The 21,999-nt window shown below is 45.6% G+C and overlaps 1 protein-coding gene and 1 long non-coding RNA gene across 2 annotated transcripts in view; one reads left to right on the forward strand and one right to left on the reverse strand.

The window, feature by feature from the left end:
- LOC135444135 (uncharacterized) lies at positions 1–10,589 on the reverse strand. Its single transcript, XR_010439176.1, has 3 exons — positions 10,473–10,589; positions 990–1,088; positions 1–179 (listed from the first exon to the last, which is right to left on the reverse strand). It is a non-coding gene; the product is annotated as an uncharacterized LOC135444135 (long non-coding RNA).
- The window catches only part of PXDC1 (PX domain containing 1), a 24,210-nt gene continuing 8,992 nt past the window's right edge, over positions 6,782–21,999 (forward strand). Inside the window, exons 1-3 of the mRNA XM_064705359.1 lie at positions 6,782–7,300; positions 20,035–20,126; positions 20,413–20,530. Coding sequence (XP_064561429.1) covers positions 7,045–7,300; positions 20,035–20,126; positions 20,413–20,530 — 466 coding nt within the window. The 5' untranslated portion in view covers positions 6,782–7,044. The remainder of the gene's footprint in view (positions 7,301–20,034; positions 20,127–20,412; positions 20,531–21,999) is intronic.

Genomic DNA, 21,999 nt, shown 5'->3' on the forward strand with positions numbered 1-21,999 from the left:
CTTCTCCTGGGTAGTGTAGCAAGAGCAAAGAAAGGACTCATTTCAATTGCTAACAATAGCAGCAAAAAAATACCTTGTTTGAAGTTGTTATCCATAGCCTACCATTTTTACTGAGTGATTTTTCTTCGCAGGATTGGTGGGGGGAGGTGGGAGAAGGAAGAACATTAGAACATTCATCCCTTAAAAAAAAACCAAAAAATAATTTGTTAGTATGTGCAAATGGCTCTGTTGGACATGTACACACCTCCAGTAGTCATATGCACTGCGATTGGTTTCCTTCCCCTGCAAAACAGTATGTTCTCTAAGGGCTGTATACAAACTCACATGCCAAATGCTACAAATACTTCAGACTTTAGGATGACCTCTTTCTGCAGTCCTAAGCAAGCTGCTTTCTCTTCTCTGTGTCTCAGTCTCCCCTTCTGCAGACACAGGATAACAATGTTCATCTATTTTAACACTTTAGGGCTTCCTATTTCAAAATGCAATACAAATTTGCAGTGTTAAGCCATCTGAAGGATCATTACAAACGATAGTGAAGGCCAGCATTGTGGACCTTTTTATTGCCCAGATGGCTGATTGCACTAGGCTAAGAGTCTGAAAACACAGATAAATTTTGTCTTGCATATTTTGATGCCAATGGTTTTCTTAGCAACCTACAGGTACATTTAATTTATTTTGCTCTGCTAGAAACATAGTGAAGACATATTTTCTGTGTTGTCTCCAGGAAAAAGGCTCATAAAGGGTAAATTGTCCCACTAGAAATATTCTCCTATTAGATGAAGTTAGTTTACCCTTTGGCAGGAATATACCTAGCTTTCAACTGCAGTTACAGCTCCTTGAGCATTTATAATACACTTTTTAATGGAAGGAATTTTAGGCTGTTCTATTAAATCCAATTCAATGTCAACTCTAAGGGAGAAGAAGGGGTCTTTCAAGCGCTTTTTTACTCAGAAAGCATGTTACAGATTCTAAAAATAGGCTGTGCATACATTAATGCCTGTATTATGAGGTAGCCAAAAGTGGAAAGATGTTGAGGACTTTTCAAACTCCCTTGGCTCCAGGAGGTCTCAGTACTTCACAGAATCTGCCTGAGGGAGAGGGAAGGAGAACAAAGTGAGAATACACAGTCCCAGCAGTGCCCTGGCTATGCATGCAAACATTTTGCAGTCAAAACTCCCCACAGGAGCATGAAAGGATGTTTCAGTCTGTAGCTCATTTAATCAAGGGCTCCCCCTCAACAGAGGTGTTCAGAAGGAATAGATCATGTCCTGTGAACTAGAGGCTAAAACAGGAGAGGCTGCTTTGACTTTGGCTTGTACATCAAAAAAAAAAAAAAAACCTTTTAACAGAATAGTGCATATTTGGGGAGAACAGAAAAAAAAAACCCTATGCCCACCCACTCCATGTTGTTTGCAGGTATTACAGAGGAGAGGGCTGCTTTTTAAAGCCTGTAATTTCCTTCCACTGCTTGAGTAAGTGTATAAAATTTAAATCCCTCTTGCTTTACGAATTATTTTGTTGAGCAATTGATTAAGATTTTTGTTACTCCAGCACTGCACTGGCAACAGAGGCAAATGAGCTAACTGAACTTCTTTGCAAACACTCCAGTCTCCTGTTTTACCAAATCTGATAGCTGAGGATGGAAATGTTGCCCTATTCTTCACCGCAGTGTTCAGGCCATCCACGTTCTCTGACAGAAAGATTTTAAAAAGGCACCAGACAAAAGCTGACAGACGACTCCAGACCTGGGACTTGTGGTGGCCTTTTGACTTAAATGACTTCAGGTATTGAATAGTAAGTGGTAATTATTAATGGAGCCAGGCAGCTTGGATATAATTTTTGCTTCCCTGTGCAAAGGAACTCTGTGCACAACCAGAGAGCCTCTTAACCCATGGCAGGCATTGTCACTCTCCTGCCCCTCCTGGACTCCTTCCAGGGTGATGCACCAGAAGTTATTTAGACTGATTTTTTAGATCAGCATTTTGCAATCCTTGAGTTTTGGTGGCAGTAGCAGCTAAAGGAAATACTCCCTTGTCTTCCCTTGTCTGGTTGTTCCTGCTCTGTACCTCCGTAATTTGGTTTTAAGCATGATCACCTGGCAGAGGTAATCTCTGTAGTGCAGAAACCATAACTCTGACAGTGCTGCCAAAGCCAGGCTGCCTGCAGTTCACAGCCTGCCTCCATCCTTGAGTTCCAACTCAGCTTTTCCATGAGGAGCTTCACCTTTAGGTGTCCCTGTCCCAGAGACACTCACCTTGGTTTCAGGTGGAAATGCATGTTGGCTGGTTAGTGGCTGCCACCGTTACAATAATCTTTAAAGAGGTTAATGATCCAAACTGAAGTCATGAAACCTGCCAGTTCCACTGGTCAGGTCATGCTCACAAAAGATATGGCTCATTTATTCCTTATGGTGAAAATTTTCTTTATCCCTTGTTTGCAGTTCTCCTTATTACTTAATATAAAGCCTGCCAAAATGCCAAAAATGAGGACTTTAATTATGAAAATAGTAGAAAATCCTCTTCCCCCCCTGAGAAGTATATAGTTCATAGATGTGGACAGAAAGAGGGTGAATCATCATGCCTCTGTGCTGAGGGTGTTGAAGCCATAATGGTAAAAAGGAGTTCTAAAATGACTTTGAAACAATGACAGGGAGAGATCTTCTTAGATATTAAGATAAAGTTCCTCCTAAATGTCGATGCACTTTTGGAGACAGTAATTTTTGAGGACTATAGTGAGGGCAGAAGAAAGTGCTGCAGTGGACTGTAGGCTGTAGGACATGTTAAGAAAAATGTAGATAGTACAGAAATAGCCTTTAGAGGTCTTCATAGCCTACTTTTATATGACAGAAGGTGAGTATCCCTATAATTTCCACTACACTGATGAAGAAACCTGAAAAAGTAGGGCTGACATGTCACAGGACAATGTTAGAGCTACAAGCTCATTTGACTTCATTTGTGTTTCTAGCCCCAGTTCATAACCCAGTTATAAGAGCCAAGACTTACCTGCCCTTGAGCTTCTTAAGCACCATAATTTGGCCCTGGCATGTTTTCAAATCCAGGCAATTTTGCTGCATCACTTCGATTGTGTTTGCATTGGTTTGGTCAGAGCAACCTTTACAGGGCCTGAGTCCTTTCAGCAAGGTTATTAAGAGTATGTGGAAGGTACCCTGCGTTCATTTTAAAAGAATGAAATCCTTTACAAGTTTGTGAAAGTAAAAGGCAAGACCATAAAATTGATAGGTTAAAATCAATCTAATAAATGGCCAAGCAAATGCATGCATTCCCATAACATTTTATGATGCCAGTGAGACAGTAAGATCACAAAAATGCAAGTGGATAAAACATAGGTTGTTAGCTCTTTATTCTCTGAAGTGCAATTGCCAGTAATGGCTTTTGTCTCAAAATTTAAAAATGGAAAATAATAAAACTGTATGTCACACAAGAAGGAATAAAATGTATTTTAATAAAGCATATCTTTCTACTTTAAATAAAGTCAAATACATTTTCCCATTTTCTGCTGAGGAGCAACCATGGCACAGTGCCTTTTTCCATGCTGCATATATGTAAAAAACTTCTCAAATGTAAAGGCCCAGCCTCTCAGTATTTTTAAAAGCTCAGTATTTTTAAAAGTTGTACTCTGACAATAAAAAGAGCTAATAATAAAATATACTTTCATCTGGAAGATGTCTATGTCCTTTGGGACTGTCAGGCCTTCCTGAACATCCATTTTACATTCCATGGAGCAGATAAGCTTATGAATTCCACCATCCTCCTCAGCACACTGCTAGTCTAAAGCAAACTTTTCCACATGTAAGCGTGGAAGGAAAAAAAAAAAAAAAAAGGAAAACATTTCTGGAGCCACAGAGTAATAGATGTTTATTACTAACCCAACTTTCATGAATATCTCTTGTGCTCATATTTAATGTGTGGTCAACATTACACTACTGTAATAGGGGCTTTCCTGACCTAGGAGGAGACAGGACATATATATGTGCCTGTCCTGCCACCTGAGCTGAGACTGAGATTAGATTGTAGTGGGTTTCCAACTTGGCCCCAGGCAACAAGTGCCAGAAATGCTCAGTGGCAGGATTAAAGCTGTGCACAGTTCTATTTTTCACTCCAAAAGGGGATGTTGTACTTCTGGACTTACTGGATTAATGTTTTTCTGAAACAGGATCGTTCTCTTAGGGGAATAACAAACTGACCCTGCATGTTCAGCATTAGGCATAGGAGTACTTCTATCTTTCACACTTGTAAAATTCAGTAGGATCTGGCATCAGGGGGACAGTTTCAAGCCCTTTAGGTATAGAATTTTCAGCTTAGGCTCATTTTCTGTGAGCATGCAGTGACAGGTACACCGGGGTTTGCATGACTTGAATATTTTCAGTAAGTTGGAAGCATAGCACCAGTCAGACTTAAGAGAAAAACAGAACCAATTACTTAATGCTTAAACCTACAGGATCGCACATGCCGACTTTAGCCCAAATTGAGAACCCCCAGCTACGACCTTGTGGAGTCCAACTGAAGCCAGAGCTCCTACTCAGTGCTGAGAGCCTCAGAGGTTTATTGAGTGACACACAGGTCGTGGGAAGGCCAGCAACAGCAAAAACCATTCTATTGCAAATGCAGAAAATATCAGTCAGAATGAGCAGAAGTCAAGTGCTTTCATTGCTTAAACAGAAGCAGTGCAAGGCTGGTATCTTTAAAAAAAGGGGGGTTACTCTCAGGGTTCTCTTCCTAGGAGTTTCACTTCCTTTGGGTGTGTGGTTATTTCAGGTTAGCACAACAAGTGCCAGAAGAGAAGGCATTTTATTTGCTTGGGTTTTTTTATATTGAAGAACAGGAAAGACCACCATGTAGTTGAACAAGAGGAAGGATTACAAAAGCCTACCCTGAACAAAAGGAGCTATGTGGAAATCTTTCTACAATACAAAGGTTCACAGTAATTCCTTTCCTGTAAAGCCACACTGAACTCTCTGAACAGCTAATATGTGGTACCTGGGCCATGTCTAACCTGACAGTGATGTGAAAACTCTTTTTGTGGTGATCCAAGGTGATTCTCTGCCACATGTTTTGCTCTGTGAAAGGCTACACATCTCTTTAGGGGAAACAAGTGCCTTCAGGTTGTTTGCTTTTTCTGGTTTTGTACAACAGCTCTGGGCCTGGTACTGTTCTCTGTGAAGTCAGTTTAGCAGGAATAGGATCTGCTCTGTCATCTTAAGTACAGCCCACCTGTTCTCAAAACCACAGATTTCTCTAAAGAAATGTCTGCAGGTGCAATAGAGCAAGGCTGCAGCAAACAGTCACGTGCCTTTCTGTTTGCAGAGATGAGGCTCAGTTGCTTGTTTGCATTCTCTGTATATGACTGTGCTTCAGAGAGAGCTAAACCCAGTTCTATTATGTAGAAGCAAAACAGAAAATACACAATTGGGACATCATTACAATTGTTGGAGTTGCTTTAACGTAGAGGCATGTGGAACCTGAATGATGCAGGCAGCTTACCTGCAATGCTATCTATTGAAAAGAGTGTGGTTTAGTTATTTAATTATGCATTTTACAAAAACCTATTATCTTTCACCCTTGTGCCATCCCATCATGCTTATTTGTGCTACCCCAAGCTGATCCAGCCGTGGTGCTCTCCAAGCACTGCTTTTTGGCTGATCCTTGTAACAGTGGTTTTTCCTATGGGCTCTGCTGGCTTTTCTGAGAGGTTAAACAGCACCTGAATTTTTACCATGTGAATTCTTGGTCTCCTGAGCCACAGATGTCACTCTGGCAGAAACTGGCTTAAATTTTATAGTAGTGTGAGTGTATCGACCTCTGACCTCCCCAAATTATACAAACAGGAAGGATCTCTCCTGCCCTGGGCCATGGCATGACCCAGGGAAGTTCCCCCCGCCTCCCTTGGCCCTGCCGAGCCCTTCTCCCTCAGAAAGCCTGATGCCGGAGGCCACTGCCTTCCAGCAGAATCCCGTTTTGGATGATGCATCCTACATCACTGCGCTGTCATTTGCTTCACCTTCAGTAGGCATATCTTAACCCCGCAGCTCCAAGGCATTTGCAGGCATCCAGGCATCTCCCACACACTTCCTTGCTCTGCAGTGCTGCTCCGGTTTTGCCAGATGTCTGCTGCCGACTGCTGTGACCCCCCAGCTCTCCCCTTGCCCCGCTCTCTGGGCGTTCGGGCACCGCATGGCATGTGGTCCCGGCGGGAAGGAGGGACTGTATGTGCAGCACAGACCTCCCCATCTCCGTGCCGTACGCGATGCTGCTGGAGGCTCCTTCAGGGATGCCGTCCCGCCAGACTATTATTAAAAGGCCGAAGGAGTCCCAGGCACCAGCTGTGTACTCCCTTCCTCCTGTTTTCCCTCTCTGTGCTGGCGCCCCTTCCCGCTGGAGGTGCAGGCTCGGCTGCCGGGGGCTCCACCGAGGGCACGGCGGGGGCGCTGATCCGCCCTGTCGGCTGACAGCCTGGCAGTCTCCCTCTTCCTCCCTCAGCTGGCCGGGACGGAGGCTTAAGGAAAAAAATAAAAACCGAAAAAAAAACTTCTGGGGTCACTGCGAGGAGAAAAAAAATGCCTCGTTATGTCTGCGGTGTCTACGAAAACGTCCCGAGAAGGAAGAGGAGGATCTCGCCCCGCGGGGACCGCAGGGTTCGGCGAAGGGGTGGCCGCTGGCTCCGGGACCGGGTCGTCCCCCCGCCTTTGGACGGGAGGGGCTGTGCCTTCCTGCGGAGCCGAGAAGAAGGGGCCGAGCCACCCTGCTCCCCGCCCCGCAGGGGGTGAGGGCCGTCCCGCTCGGCGCCGTGGGCTCGGCGGGGCAGGGTGCGGGTGCCGCCGTCTATGAGGCACTAGCGAGCCTTCCTCAGCGCCGGGAGGCGACACAGCCCCGGCGGGCAGGGCCAGCCCGGGTGGCGGGTGGCACTCCCCTTCTCGCTTCCTCCTCCTCCTCCTCCTCCTCCTCCTCCTCTTAACTTGGCCACGGCGGCGCGGGGCGGTGCGCTTCGCCCTGCGCCGGCGGCGGGGGATGTGCGGGCGGCGGCGGGATGGCTTCGGCCGTGTTTGAGGGCACCTCGCTGGTGAACATGTACGTGCGGGGCTGCTGGGTGAACGGCATCCGGCGGCTCATCATCAGCCGGCGGGGCGACGAGGAGGAGTTCTACGAGATCCGCACCGAGTGGTCGGACCGCAACATCCTCTACCTGCACCGCAGCTACTCTGACCTCGGCCGCCTCTTCAAGCGGCTCCTCGACTCCTTTCCCGAGGACCGGCCCGAGCTGTCCCGCTCCCCCTTGCTCCAAGGTCTGAGCGGCTTCCGCTGCCCTGGATGTGGACGGGCTCTGTGCTGGGCGGGCGGGTTTGGGCCGCCGCTTCTCCGGGGTGGCGGTGGCCGGGGAGGACGGGGGGGCGGGCGAGCGAGCGGTCCCTCTCGGCGGAAGGAAGGGGGAGAGGAGCTGGAGCAGCTGAGAACCGGACGGGGCGGGGGGGGGCAGAAAAACTGCGGGGGCGTTTTGCGGTCGGAAACTCCTCCCGGGATGTTGATTTGTGTTTCTCTTTTTTTTTTTTTTTTTTTTTTTTTTGACTGTACATTTGGAGCCGAGGGCTCCACGCAGGACGGTGACCCCAGTATCGCTGCTGCTGTCTCCAGCTGCGCGGCTCCGCGCTAGGCTGGGCTGGGGGAGCAGAGGGATCCCGGTTGGCGCTGCCCCTCTCCGGTGCCTCCGGACTCCCCGAGGAAGGGTTGGGGGAGGTTGGCAAGGAAAAGGGTGTAGCTGAAAAATCTCCGCATGTTGCTATGTTGTTTGCCACAAGGAGAGGGCAAAAAAAAGGGCTGCGGCTCTTGCCAGGGGACGGAGCAACTCTGGGAGCTGGCATAATTCCTCGCATAACTTCTGTGAAACGGGAATTGCAACAGCGCTCAGTAGAGACGTCTGTTCTCTTCCAGTTTCTGAAGTGGATTGACCAAACTCGAGGGATGTTGTCCATGCTCAGGCATTGCAGAAGCAGGATGTACCCTAGATGTCTTTGCGGGGTTGGGTTTAGTTTGTTTAATTGTTGGGGTAATTTTTAGGTAGAGTTACGTGTTCTACTCTGACGTATTTCAAGTGTGTAGAGTGGTGAGGAGCATCCAGTCATCTGAAAATGGGTGTACACCTAGCCCTTCCGGTCCCCCCACTTGTTTGAGTTACGACGTAAATGATTTGGTTGACAGGAACGGGCAAAAGCCGATATTCTGTGCCGAATTTTCTCTGTGAGAGGGTGGGTAAGTTTTCCCAAGCTCTCACCTTGCTAGTGGGACCCCCTTGGAGAGGGTCTGCGTTTTGCTGTTCTCTGAACTGGGTCTCCACCGCTCGTAGAGGAGCAAACCCACCGGACTTCATTCCTGGGCCGTCCCTGTGTGACAGCGAGCTCTGTTCCCTGCCAGTGGCGATCTCTCCCGGGCTGCCTCCCCGTGGAGGTTTTCTGACAGGTGTTTATAGTGATACAGGTCTTTTTCCATGCTCCTGCCGGATCCCTAACCTCTGGTGGTGGGCTTGGTGTGTTGTTTTTTTTTTTTTTTTTTACGTGCCGTATATTAAAACCTTTCCCTGTCCAAGCTTCCTCGTGTGGCGGGAGTCGCAGCCCTGTCCCCGGCCGGTGTCCCCTGGCTCTGCTTTCCCGGCCCCGCTGCCGGGAGGTGGCGGCCCGGCCCCGCCGCCCCGGGCGCTCGGCAGCGCTGGCGGGCCCCGAGTGCCCTCTGCAGACGGCGGCGATGGGCGCAGGGCAGCCGCGGCTCCGCAGCCCCGCTCGCTCCGGGCTGCCAGGGGAGATGTCCGCAGGGCTGGGTGCCGGAGGGGGCTGGCTCGTCCCGCTTGGGTGCAGGCTGGGAATGGGGCTGTTCCTGCGGAAGCCAGACCCCACCTCTTAGCCCGGGTGCGATTTTTGCTAGTGCTGAGAGGCAGTAAATTCTCAGTAATAATGGCCTTCAAGTGTATGTGGCACCTGGGCCACGGCTTTTGAGGATGCTGGGTAGGTTTGGAGCGAGCTGTGTCCTGCAGGGCACAGCACCTACCAGAGTCACTATGACTAGAAATTGACGTGCCAGGGTGCCCGTAGTCCTTCTTGCTGGCTTTATGGGCTCTGAAGAGTGGCTTGGCAGCTGGACTGGGGTGTGTGCTGTGTCTGGCTGTAAATGGACTCGATCCTTGGCCTGCTGCCCCTCCCAGTGCTCCTTCCCCATTGGTTACTCACAGGAGCTGCTGCTTATCCTAAAGCCCTTCTCATTCATCAGCGCCTCTCTCAAGCGAGCATGGTTCCTCTCCCGTCTTAAAGCCTGCCTGAGCTTTTGCAAAGTGTTCAACTCGTTTCACTTCTCTCCAAAGCATTATTTGTGCGGTTTGAGCCAGATGGGATTATAGTCCCTTGCACTGGCTTTACTTGACAGTCCCAGGTAGATACACCATTCATGCATGAGCAGCTGGGAAAGATTAACCATCCTCAGCCTGTGTTGCTCAATCTCTGCCTAAAACCTGGAGCCTTGGCTTACCTTTATCTCAGGAACAGGCACACTGCATTCAGTAGAATGGGGAATGAGCAAAGCATCGGTTCAGGATTTGAAAAATCGAAACCTAATATAAGTAGATTATGATCTGTTTAGCTTGTTGAAAGGGTGGGGGTTAACTTTGCAACAGAGGCAGAATAAAAATCAGGAGTAGTTTCTAAGCAATTACAGCGTGCGTCACAATTTCAGCAATTCTCTCTTTAAAATTATGCTGCTCCTGCTCTAAAGAAAATTACTTTGCAGAGTATGCTTCTCTGCCTAAAGAACACTTCATCAAACCAACATTTTAAATTGGCTGGTCACAGCCTCTGATAACTTGACAAAGTTGAAACATAAAAATCTCATTTAACTAAGTGACAGTGATGCAAAGCTTTGCATGTAAAAAGAGATTGCATGAGGCATGTCCAGTCTTTAAAAAATTAATTGGGTAAGCATGGTTTCTTAATGCCATGTTTAAAAGCAGATGTCCTGCTGTCTACAGTGAAGCTCAATGTACTTTAACCAACAAAAACACATGACAAAAGCCCATTCTTGTGTGTGTTACCATTTAGACATATACATTTGTGTGTATTTATATCTATATATATACAAATGTATTTGCATATGTATGTGAGTTTATGTGTGTGTGTGTGTGTTTATCTTGGGCTTCCTGAAAGAAGGTGAATATCAGCTGTGCCTTTTATCTGGAGGAAGTGATAAAGTGTTGCAAGCCAAATTTGCATTGCATTGAAGGACTCCAAAGTCCCTACAGATTTGCCTAAGGAGCATTAAAAGGACTAGCATTATCCTACAGCTCAGTCAAGCTGCAGTGCGGAATGTTTAAGGGGTATGACTGAGAGGGGAAGCTTGAGCTATTTGATGTTATTAACTTTTTAAATGAAGGTTGTAGTTATTTTAAAAACGTCAGCAATTTTAGAAAGAGTTGGTTGTTACCTTCATTGCTGGCTTCAGCAGTCGGTTCATGCTGTGCAGGAGTGTGCTCCTTTTCTTGCTCAGCATGAGGAAACCATTCTCTCCATTCCTGTCTTGACCCCTCATCCTCCCGGACAAGCTTCCACAATGCTCTCCCCTTCCTTATTTGCTGGAGCTGCTGAGTGCTTTGAGATTGCAGGGGAGAGGATGGGAGGTGTAGCTGTCTGCAGTGGCTGTTCATCTTACCTTTTCTTGGATATGAGAGGAGGGGAAGTCCCAGGGGGGAGTAGGGCATTCCCACGTTTTGTCTTGTCTTTGGTAACTAGTAGGAACGCATGGCAGAGTGCACTCTCTGGAATGTACACTGGTGCTAAAGGCCAAGGACGTTCAGCAGCACAAGGCATCTCACTGGGAAGCTGGTAAACAAGGTTAGATATGTGCATACCTGCAGGGTGACTAAGTATGATTCACTGTGATGTTGCCAGTAACTTGCTAGTATTTTATTTGTCTTTGAAATCTGCCTGTCCCTTGCTCTAGGCAAATGTACAAAAGAGGATCACAGGAGAACACGGGTTCGTTCACTCCTGCAAAGAACACAGCCTAATGTTACTAAACTGTCTGTTTCTCTATGCAAAGTCTACTTTTGAATTTAATCAGTTTTCTTGAGAAAGGCAGAGCTATGGACTTAGAAGCTGACTTAAAATTGATGGAAATAGAAATAGTTGCAGCAGACCAAACAGACACCAGAACTGAGGTATACATCTGGAAAAGGACTCTTGCTTTCCCTGCCCCACTCCTTTCCTATTTTCTCTAAATACCATTTGTGAGGAGGTCTCATCTAAGGTTTATCCTTGAACTTGAGCCAGCTTCAATACAGTCAGCAGTCACACACCTCCCTCACCTCTGACTTCAGTGCAGGCAGAATCAACCCCTTAAGGAAGCCAAAAGAGCACATTAGCAGCCTTTCAAAACTGGGATTTGTTTTGCCTTTGGAGTGCCAGCCAGGGTGGTTTCTGGCAATCCTCCTCTGCACTTGTTTGTTGCCTTTGTTACCAGGGCAGAGGCTCAGATGCTCTCCCAATGTAACTGTTCATATTGTACATACCTGTAGTGCCTGGTCCTGCTTTGATACTCTGAGCTGCCAAATCAGAAGCCCTCTGACAGATTTATTTTATTACTAGATGGGCCTCTCTTCCCAAAGTTCTCATTTTCCTCCTTTTCATGCCTCCTCTGACTCATTCTGCTTTGTCGTGTCTTTTTTCCCCTTGCTCTTCTTTCTGTTATTTCCTCTCTGTTCCTTTGCCTCCAGGTTTCCCTCACAGGCGTGGTGCCATCCGTGGTTATTTATGGCTCTGCAGAACTTCTCTGTTCCCTTCCACCTTGCAGGTGCTCAACCTCTGTCCATCCATAGAAGTTTTCTAGTAGTGGTGGAGATTTCCTGTAGAAACCTTGCACCTTTATTTTGCCTCCTAGCGTAGAAGCAGTCACTTTACCTGCAGCAGACCTGAGCAGTCCCTCGCAGAGGCTAGGCTGAGCTCTAGCTCCAAGCCCTGTGCCTGCCTCTGGGGTGCCATCCTCCTGCAGGAAGCAGGTGATCAGCTGTTTGCCATGTCCCAGTGCCTGTGCAGGGAAGCTCCTCCAGGGCTGCCATTGGAGGGATGTGCCCAACACAGAGGGCAGTTCCCAAGGAGCCTGCCCAGGAACATTGTTTGCTTGCAAATGCTGTACTCATAACTTCGTTTTCTATATGCTGCATTTTTCTTGTTGTTGTTTACAAGACCATCTGGGAGTGTGATTTATGAGAAGAGGGAGCTCTACAGAAGCAGCATAGTGGTTTCCACAGACAGCAGCTGTTTCTCGGTGCTGTGACAATACAGATAAATACACTGCATCTATTGTGCTCTTTTCATTGTTGACATTGTCAACAGTTCATTAGTGGAGCTTGCTCAGAGCTTCTGTCTGGCAGACAAAAGATGCAGCTCTTGGTTATCAGGCTCTAGCAGAACTGTATAACCAAAATTAAGTTTGTGGCTTCTGGGTTTGTTTTTTTATCAGCTGAATTTCATGGTTCATTTGTAATAATGGAGATAAATGGAGCTGACTGTGTTGTAATAAAGCTAGACACAAGTTGCCTTTTTGTGGTGAACCAAGGCAATGTGTCAGGGAAGGTTTTGGTGGAAATTAATGGAAATGAGGTGTGGTTTTCATGACAGCTCTCACCTGATAAGAAATCAGCACTAAAAATGGTTGTAGGAGCTTGCATTTTTCAGCAGGTTTTGACTGATTTGTTCCCTCCTATCTCATGTTTCTTTGACATCTTTTTCTTTCTTGTGGCTCATCAGGCATCGAGACAGGGAATTCTATGGGGAAAGCCTGTCTGCTGTGTTCTGCCACCAAAACATGCCTTCTCCATTCCAGAGATCCTGGAAGATCCCATAACTAACAATACAATGTGTGGATAGCATCATCTTGAGGGTCTGGGTTTCTCAGCTTTTAACTTGCCTCCTTTCTTTGCATGGGTGTTTGAGTATGCCAGTGTCCTCAGGCCATTGTCACTTTTGCTTTGGGGGATTGCAGTCACTGTTGTTTGGACAGGACTTCTCCCCATCTTGAATCTGCTTCATATGAACTGCAAAAGAAGAAAGGTGTGGGCAGGGTTTCGAAAGCTGTCTCTCTTTCTGCATCAAACAGATTTATCTTAATATCTTCAATATGTTTGCTACTACCTTGTGGAACTTCTGAAAATGTGGAGTGACTCACATGCATTTTGTGTACTGATACCTCTTTAAAAATTTTGGTCCTCATCATCAAGCTTAAGAAGGGCAGCACAATGTGATAAATGTCAAAAGTCCACCTCCCTACACCCACCCTTCTTTTCAGCTCTGCTGTGTCCTTTTAGTTGCTCCCTCAGTAATGCCACCAAGAGGGATCTTGTCAGCGATATTGCATTGATAGCAAATCCTTTGTAAAGGCTGTAGTGACTCCTGTCACATGAGATGGATGAACTTCCCCACAAGGGGAGGGGGCAAATGTGTCTGCCCCAAAAGAGATGTGTTGAAGAATTAGGAGAGAGGCATCAAAGAGGAGTTGCTAGAACCGCCAGACTTAAGTCAGACCAGTGCTGTAGCTAGCTTTAGGATCCTGTCCCTGGTGATGAGAACCAGATGCTGCAGAAGACAGCATAAATAAAAGGCAGAGAACAAAAAAAATGACAGTCCTGGTCTCTAGTAATAGAAGATCTGACATCCCTGATTGCCTGTAATTATCTGCCTTTCTCTGGATCTTATCAAGTCTTTGGACTTAAGGGATCCCTGTGGTGTTATTTCTGCAGATATTGAAGAAAAGTTGTGTGAAACAAGCTTTCCCATCTGCTGGGGTTTTTTTTCATTTCCTGCCTTTACATACCCCTGAGTATTCCTTTGCCCTTCTAGCAATCTTTTATCCTTCTTTCCTTCATCAGAGAGGAGGCAGCCGTTAATGGGAGCTGGTTTGGCCTTTTCAGAATCCAGCCAGAGGTGGCTAATTCCATAGTTCACAGGTGGCAAGGTTGAGGGAACAGTGTTTGGGGTGAGGAGGGATCCTACCTGGCAGCTGCTAGGAGGAGTGAGGTATGGTGGCCATGAAGCAGGAGAAAATGACAGCTGAAATGGTGTTGAGAAGACCCAGTTAAGCAGATAGGAAGCAGTGCAAAGAAGCAAAACAGCAGAAAAAATGGGGCTGAGTTGTCTGTCATGTTTCAGCCCTGATCCATGTGCCAGCTGATTAGCTTCAGTTTCTGCATATTTCTGTGGAATATCTGTCGTAGGGTCTGTTCAGAAGTTGTCTAGATGTGGTCCCTAACAGCCTGATCAGACTTTGGACCTGGCCCTACTTTGGATGAAACAAATTAGACTCTTTAATTTAACATTATTCTCTAATGACTAGGACCTTCCTTCTATTGCTCCATCTACCTGCATCCTGGACTGTGTGTGTGCACAAGGCTTAGAACATATGTAAGGGAAAGGAGGAATGAGGGAAAAGGATAAAGAAGTTTTAGCACTGCAGTGGTAATGAATGCTGTGACTGGGGAAAAGGGGCACATCTCCCTTTGAAGTCTGGTCAGGAGAGACAGCAAAGTAGCAGTCTCCCATGCAGGGCAGCTTATATGTTTTCCCTAAAGATCTGAAATCCCTAACTGCTGCTTGGAGTCTTGTGCAAAGAGAGAAGAATGGACTCATGATTTAAATCTATAAGCCTCAAAGCTTTCTTGCAGTGTAGATTAGCAGAACACAGTAGGGTTTCTCTCTGGATTTAGTTGTTACTCATTTTTTCCCTTTGATACCTACTCTGCAGTCTCCCTATAGGGAGTGGAAAGACAATTAGATGAGAGAGGTTCAATGCAACTTTAATCTTCATGAAACACACAGCATTTAGGACTATTGGCATTCTATCTTGCATGTATCTTAGGAAGTACACCTTGGCTTCTTGTTCAGCTTCCTGTATGTATAGAACTGATTTTGAGAAAATAGGGTATCTTTTGGACATTCTTTACTCCTGTACTGACCAAAAACATGAGGTGTAGTCCTTCAGACTGAAAAGATGGGGTTTGCCCACAGTTTGGTATCACGTATACATAGTGACTTGTACATCTGCAGAGAAACAGACTTCTGTGTGTTGTCATTGACATGATATTACAGATACATACTTGACTTGGGCATGAACTCATTCTTCCTTGGAGAGCACTAGAGGATTTTTGAGACAATGCTCATTGTGTATGCTGACTGTCAGGACTGCTCTGTGATTTCATTATGAGCCATGAAGCACATGCTGCAATTCCTGTCCTGCTTCCTGTGGTACAAACATGGGGTGCATTATCTGTGGTTTTCAGAATGTCATTAGCTGCTGATTTGGTGGCTCACAGCAGTAATAGGACAGCCCTACCAAGGCTTGTGTGTTCACATCAGGAGTTGGCTCTCTGTGCGTTCTCCCCTGCTGCTGAGCTCGTTTCCTGCCTGTGTGCAGCTCTGGGCCCCTCTCCCACGCTGTGAGCCAGCGTGCCAGGTACACAGCTGCTGGCCTGCTCTCCCAGCCTCCTGCAGCTGCCCCAGCACCAGGGAGCCAGGAGAGGAGCAAAGCTGCAGGCTTCTGGTGCTGCTTGTGCCATACTTTTCCAGACACATGTTGCTCTGTGCAGAGTTGTTACTTACGCTTGGCCTAAAACAGAAAGCAAATCCTTTTCAGTTTTAAGGGTTCTGCCCAGGGCTCTTGGTCTGGAAAGGGGCAGAGAAAATGTCAAAAGGATTGAGTGAGGTCACTGATTATGTAATAAAAATAAAGCAGTCTCCCAGGCACAGGTGAGTGCCACACTGGGTTAGGCAGTGTCATCCCTCCTGTCACCCAGCCTTTGGCTCCCCTGTGTGCAGGGTGAAGGAATCTTACAAGTTTGGGGTATTTGGCAGCAGGGTTTGTGGCAAAAAAAAGGAGACAGCAGGACCCCAGTTAATGTCAAACCCTATAAACAAAGGTGTTTATAGCATTTAAATCACTTGGAATAACAGCTATATGTCCAAGTACAGTGTAGGTAACAAGACAGCAAAGTTTTCCTGGGAGGAGTTTGTGCATGTTTTCCATTAGCAGTCCAGACAAGGGCCAGAGCTGAGAAAAAGGCATGAGAACAGCCTTTCACCATGACCTCACTAACAAATTTCCCAGCTCTGAGTTCAGCTCTGTTGCATGACTGAACAAGTGAAGAAAGCACAACTGGTTCCAAGATACTGGCTGCTTTACTGGTATCTTATTTTTATTTTATATCAAACAGAGTAAGGGTTCTTGGGTAGTAAATTCTATTTCCCAGATGGAAATACAGGCTAGACATGTGTTCATGGCCCATGGGCAGAGACAATAGCCTCGGGACATGTTGTAGCTGCTGGTATGGGTGCTTCATATGTGGCATGGGGGTCCCACACACTTCAGATGCATCCACATTTTGGTGCATTTGTGTCAGGGTTAATGAATGGTGAGGGTGCTGGGCTCTGTCTGCAGTGTCAGCTGGCATGTCTGTGTGTCTGTTTGTTCAGGCGTTTCCAGTGTCTGGAGATCCTACATCAGTCTCTGGCATTTTTTTTCCTCTTTCTTTCTGCCTTGACAAATCTTCCAAACAGGAAAAAGAAGACAGGCAAAGGAGAAACCCCCACAAAGTGAAGGATAGGCCTGGAAACTTGGGTGAGGTTCTGTGGCCCTTTTTTACACAAATTCTGGCGTCTGCTCAAACTTAATATAGTGCCTGGGTGAGAAAGGAGCTTGGATGGGGCATCCTCGCCTGCAGTCTCTTGCTTCTTCTGTGGAGTCTGGGGTTTCCTGAGGTGAAGCCTCTGACAGGAGTGGTTTGAGGTATTCCATGCTGCTCACCTAATTGTGCTGGCAAAGCAGAAACAGCTCTGTGTTGTGGTGTGGGAGAGGAAATGAGGTGCAGGGGAGGGTGGGAGCAACTTAAGCCAGTGTTGACACCAGAGACTTTACCTTGTGAAACCCCAGTGTTCCTCATGCATGTGGGTGCTGTGGATATGACAGCAGCCAGTTAGAGAGTTCTGAAAGGGATGGAAAGGAAGGACCAGGACCTCCACTCCTCCTGGCTGCTTGGGCAGGCAGTGCCTCACTCTGGTCAGCGTGGCTGTGTGGTTGGGAGCAGTCTCTGAGGTTGTGGGATCATGGTCTATGACTAACTGAAAACCACAAGAGCATCTGTTACCTTTTAAAAACCGAGACTTGTAGAATTAAGATAAATGAGGGCCTTACAAACTTCATGACAATTGCAGAAGAAATTACAGGCCTAAATATATGTATATGAAGCCAGTCAAGTGGTTTCTGTTTGTTTGGGTTGCAGATGTATGAAAATAAAGGCTTTAGCCTGGCCAAACTGAGCTCCCTGTATGGGGAATTCATTTAAGGTCAGCAGCCTTACATCCCAAAGCTGCACATCTGCAATCACTGAGCACATATATAGGAAGCTGTCCAGGCAGATGTATCACCCTCCTTCCTACGCTGTCTGCTTTTTGGTTTTGATATTACTGAAAGCTTCAGTAAGAAACACTTCTATGGTGTCAGATGTTACAAGTTTTCTGTGCCAGTTTCCAGGTTGGAGTGTGGATTTGCATGGCTGGTGTCTTTCCAAGAGGTGGAAGGAGATAATATACCAGGGCTGGAAATTCCTTGTGAATGCAAGAAGCTGTAAAACCTCCCACGGGGCGATCTGTGACTGTGCAACAGGCTGACAGCCTTGTCTGACTTCTTGGTGAAGCATAAAAAGACCATGTGGAGCTGCAGATGCTTTCCCTGATTACTAATGAGAGAAGTCCTGACCACTTGGCTGCTTTTCCTCATGGGATGAATGCTCAGGGTTGTTGCTGAGGTGGTTTTGGTTTTTTTCTTTTTCTCCCCCTCCTAGACTGAATATCTTCATTTGTTTAAAAGTGTCCCTCTTCCTGGTAAAATACTAGTTCCAACAGTGCATGCTTATCTGGGAAATGGTCCGAGATCGAGGGCAGATTTGGGAGGGAGCAGCTGAAAGCTGAATCTCTGGTGGATCAGCAGTGAGGTGGGAGCCACAGCTGGGCAGTCTCTGCTCTGGCTGTATCAGTGTTTATGCAGAATGGATCAAGACCAGCAGGAGAAGTGGAGCAGCACCCCATGGCAGCTGGCACCAGGGTGGCTGGCTCTGTTTTCTCTGTGTTTTTGATGTGGACTGCAGCATGGCCAGCAGTGTGTTGCTAATATCATGGATGGGTGTCTGAGCTGTGGGGCCATTGGCAGCTTCTTCTTTCTTTTAGGGAAAATGACAGCCCTTTCATTGAAAAATTTGAGCTCAATCCAAATGTGGGATGGGAACTATTTGTGGAGTGGCCAAGCAAATCCACCCAGCCTGCACCCCATAGTTAGGATGATGAAGGGCGCTGGAATGCAATTCAGGTCTGTAATGTCCAGCACAGCCCAGCGACTATGCAGTCTGTGGACCCATGCAGATGAGTTTATTCACATTTACAGCCTTTCAGAGAATTTCCAAGTGAAGCTACCCGACTGTAATGTACACCAGCCAAAGCAAGACACACAGCACCTCCCTTATATGCTTGCTGGTGTGCCTTGCTCTGCTGTCAGGAGAGGGGGCGAGTTGTACCTGGGTGAGGGGATAGCCATGCTGAAAAACAGGCAAAACGAAGCACTCTCGAGCAAGAGAAAGGCTTATACAAACAGGGGACTTTTGTGGGACAACTGTCAAGTAAACCTGGTTGCTTTGGAGACAATCTCTGTTTTATTTAGAGCTGTAACTGGAGGAGAGCTGACAGCTTCCAAGTCACACTTTTGTCTGGAAAGTTTTTGCGGGATTGTATCTCGTTGGTAGCAAACAACAAGGACTGGTGCAGACTGAAACTGTTTGTGGAAGCTGTTCCCACACTCTGCGTGTTTGATGGCTCAGTGTTTGTCTTTTGAATAGGAAGATGCAGATACACTTACTTAACACAATGTAGTATATCAAAGTGCTTTCTCACAGACTGCTTTGCAGATTTTTTTATTTTGATGATTCTAACTGATAGTCTTTTCCTGTTCCAGCTTTTTGTTCAGTTTTTTGTTTGTTTGTTTACTGTGGCTTCTCATATTTAATAATTTCTCTTAAAGATTTCATTTTCATGGGTACATCCTGCTGCTTAGAAAAGATGCACAAATGTAGACATTAAATGGTGATTTGATTAGAAAAAGTAGGTTGCAAATATCAGCAATAAAAGACTCACTAGAGGGATGTGAGATTTTGGGATTTAATTATCCTCATATGCCCCATACATGCATCCAGCCTGTGCTGTATTTCCTTCAGTCTGCAGGAGGAGGGGAAAGTTAGAGATGTCCTGCAGGTTATACATGCAAAATACAGTATCAGTGTTTGAGATCACCATACCAAGCAATTCCATATTGCATTGAAATACTTCATTCAGGATATTGGGCAGTGAAATTTTGGTCTTAATCCCTTCTGCAGCACTGTGATAATTCAGTGACTGAATAGATGAAAAAAAAGTCCTAACAGTTATCTTGCACTTGAAAAAGATGATACTGACAAATTTTCCTTGGGCCACTCACTGGGGCTTACAGTCAGAGAAATACAAAACTGCTCTCAAAGCCTTTTGTTTAGCTTGTGTTTATTTTTTTCTGTCTTATCTGTAGGATGTGTCTTTTGGTTTTCTTGGGTTTTCTTTTACTTTTTATTTACAGAAAAAAGGATGAATAATGGTTCTTGGAAGCAGAAAGTGGGCTGTTTAACTATCACTGCTGGGAATGCTGTGTAGTGAAACTGTGGGTGAGGGAGTAGGTGGTTCTACTTCTGCTTGTCTTGCAATTCCTACATATGGTCATAAACAGCTGCGTTTGTGTCAGGCTTGCAACTCTGCTTGTAAACTACACCCACCTCAGTTTGGGGTGCATGCTTTATCATCAGTTGGTTTAAAAGACATTTTTGGAAGGCATATTTGAGGTTGTTCCACATCTTCCTGAGGGGCTGCCTCTGGCTGCTAAAGTGTGCCAGCTTTTGTTTATGCTTATGATCTGTTTACTTTGTTTCTAGGGCTCATCACAATAAAAGAAGCCCATGATATAGAAGCCAGACTTAATGAAGTGGAAAAGCTTCTGAAGACTATTATAAACATGCCCTGGAAGGTGTGTAAGCCAAGTTCCAATTTAGCCCAGCTTGACTCCTCCTTCATGGTGACATGCACTCTCATGCAGATTAGAATGTGATGGGCTTTGCCAAACTCTGAAAGAAGCAGCAGTTTATTGAGTAACTTGGAGGAATGCTGAGTGCCAGAACTGTGTAATGATGCCTCCAAGCTGTCACTTATTATAAGTCTTTTTGTCATACTATGAAGGGGTGGAAATGGAGAAGAGGGACAAAGCAAACTACTGGTTAAAAATGGATGTCTGTTTTTATTTCTCTCTTTTTAAGTACTCAAGATCTGAAGTTGTCCTCACGTTCTTTGAGAGATCTCCTTTGGACCAAGTTCTAAAAAATGACAATGTCCATAAAATTCAGCCAAGCTTTCAAAGTCCAGTTAAAATATCAGGTAAGAATTGTTATCTACCCGCAGTTGACACAAGAATTGAAAAATGAAAATTACTTCCTTGCTGTTCCCATTATTATTTCTCTATCAACAATTCAAGATGTAGTTCTCAATAGTGCTTTGTGATACAGAGCATATAATTTTCCTTGTAATACTGTGCAAAGTGCATTCAGACAATAAAGTGGCAGGTGAAATGGGAGGCTGACAAATGCAAAGCAGTCAATGTGAGGAAAATGCCATCCTTTCTACACATCATCACATATGATAGTGCTGTTAGCACTTAGAAAGGAGATTTTGAAGCTATTGATACAGTTCTGTGAAAGGGTAAGCTTGGTGCCAAGCAATGGGCAATATCAGCAGTGAGGACATTAGGTATTATTAGGAAAGGAGAGGGAAACAGAGAAGAGAAGCATAGCTCCCTCTTCAATACAATATGCACAATTTTGGTTTCTTCATCTCAGGATATAATAGAATTTAAAATTATACAAATAAACAGAGAGGATTCAAGTTGTTGAACAGCTTGTCTAAGAAAGGGGTTAATTAAAGAAGGACACCTTCACCTGTGAGGTGAGATGAGATGACAGACTGGTATGATGGAAGTCTACAAAGCTGTGAATAAAGGAGGTCAATTACCCTGTACTTCTTCTGAAACAAGAGCTATAGGTTATCGAATATCATTGACAGACAACAGGCTTTAAACAAACAAAAGAAAAGTTATAATATTGTTTTGTTTCCATACAAAGCACAGTTAAGGAGTGGAACTCACTGTTATAGGATATGGTGGAACTGAAAGCAGAAGTGACTTCAAAAGGGAATTAGACAGGGAAGTGGAGGACAAGTGCATTGAAACCTGTCACAGGTGGAGACATAGGAAGTTCTAAACCACAGATTGCTAGTGAGTGAAGTGGAGAGCCTATCCTTGCCTATTCTTTCAGCCTTTCCCCTCTTCATCTGCTACTGACCATTGTCAAAAGGTCTGTGAGCTTCTGGTGTGCCTGGTTTTGTATTTCTGTACTGAAACACTTTGTTTAAACCTAGTGCCAACTCCTGGTTTTGTGACACCAGAAAAGCTTATTTACAGTTAATTGAAGTTAAATACTACATAGTCCTCCAAGGTTTATAATATTACAAGGAGCTGGTATCAGTTTTCTTTGGTACTAGCAAAACTATCTCAGCTGAATAATAATAGCATGTTTTAATTCTAAATTATTGTTGGTAGTGACGAGTCATATCTCATTAACTGGAGGAAGATTCTCTTACCTATGCAGCTATCCAGAAGCATCTTGTGGTAATTAATTTCATCATTCAAGTGATTGCTGCAATTAATGCTAAGAACATAGGTGGAAATTTGATGTTAATTGATATTTGCCTCATCTGGATGTTGCACAATGGAAATGTTTCAGTGTCTGGCAGCACTGTCAGTAGATGGCAGTAAATGATAATGGGTAAAGCAGTTCATGCAGCAGTGAAAT

Source organism: Zonotrichia leucophrys, chromosome 2, assembly GCF_028769735.1.
Source record: "Zonotrichia leucophrys gambelii isolate GWCS_2022_RI chromosome 2, RI_Zleu_2.0, whole genome shotgun sequence".
Lineage (NCBI taxonomy): Eukaryota > Metazoa > Chordata > Aves > Passeriformes > Passerellidae > Zonotrichia > Zonotrichia leucophrys.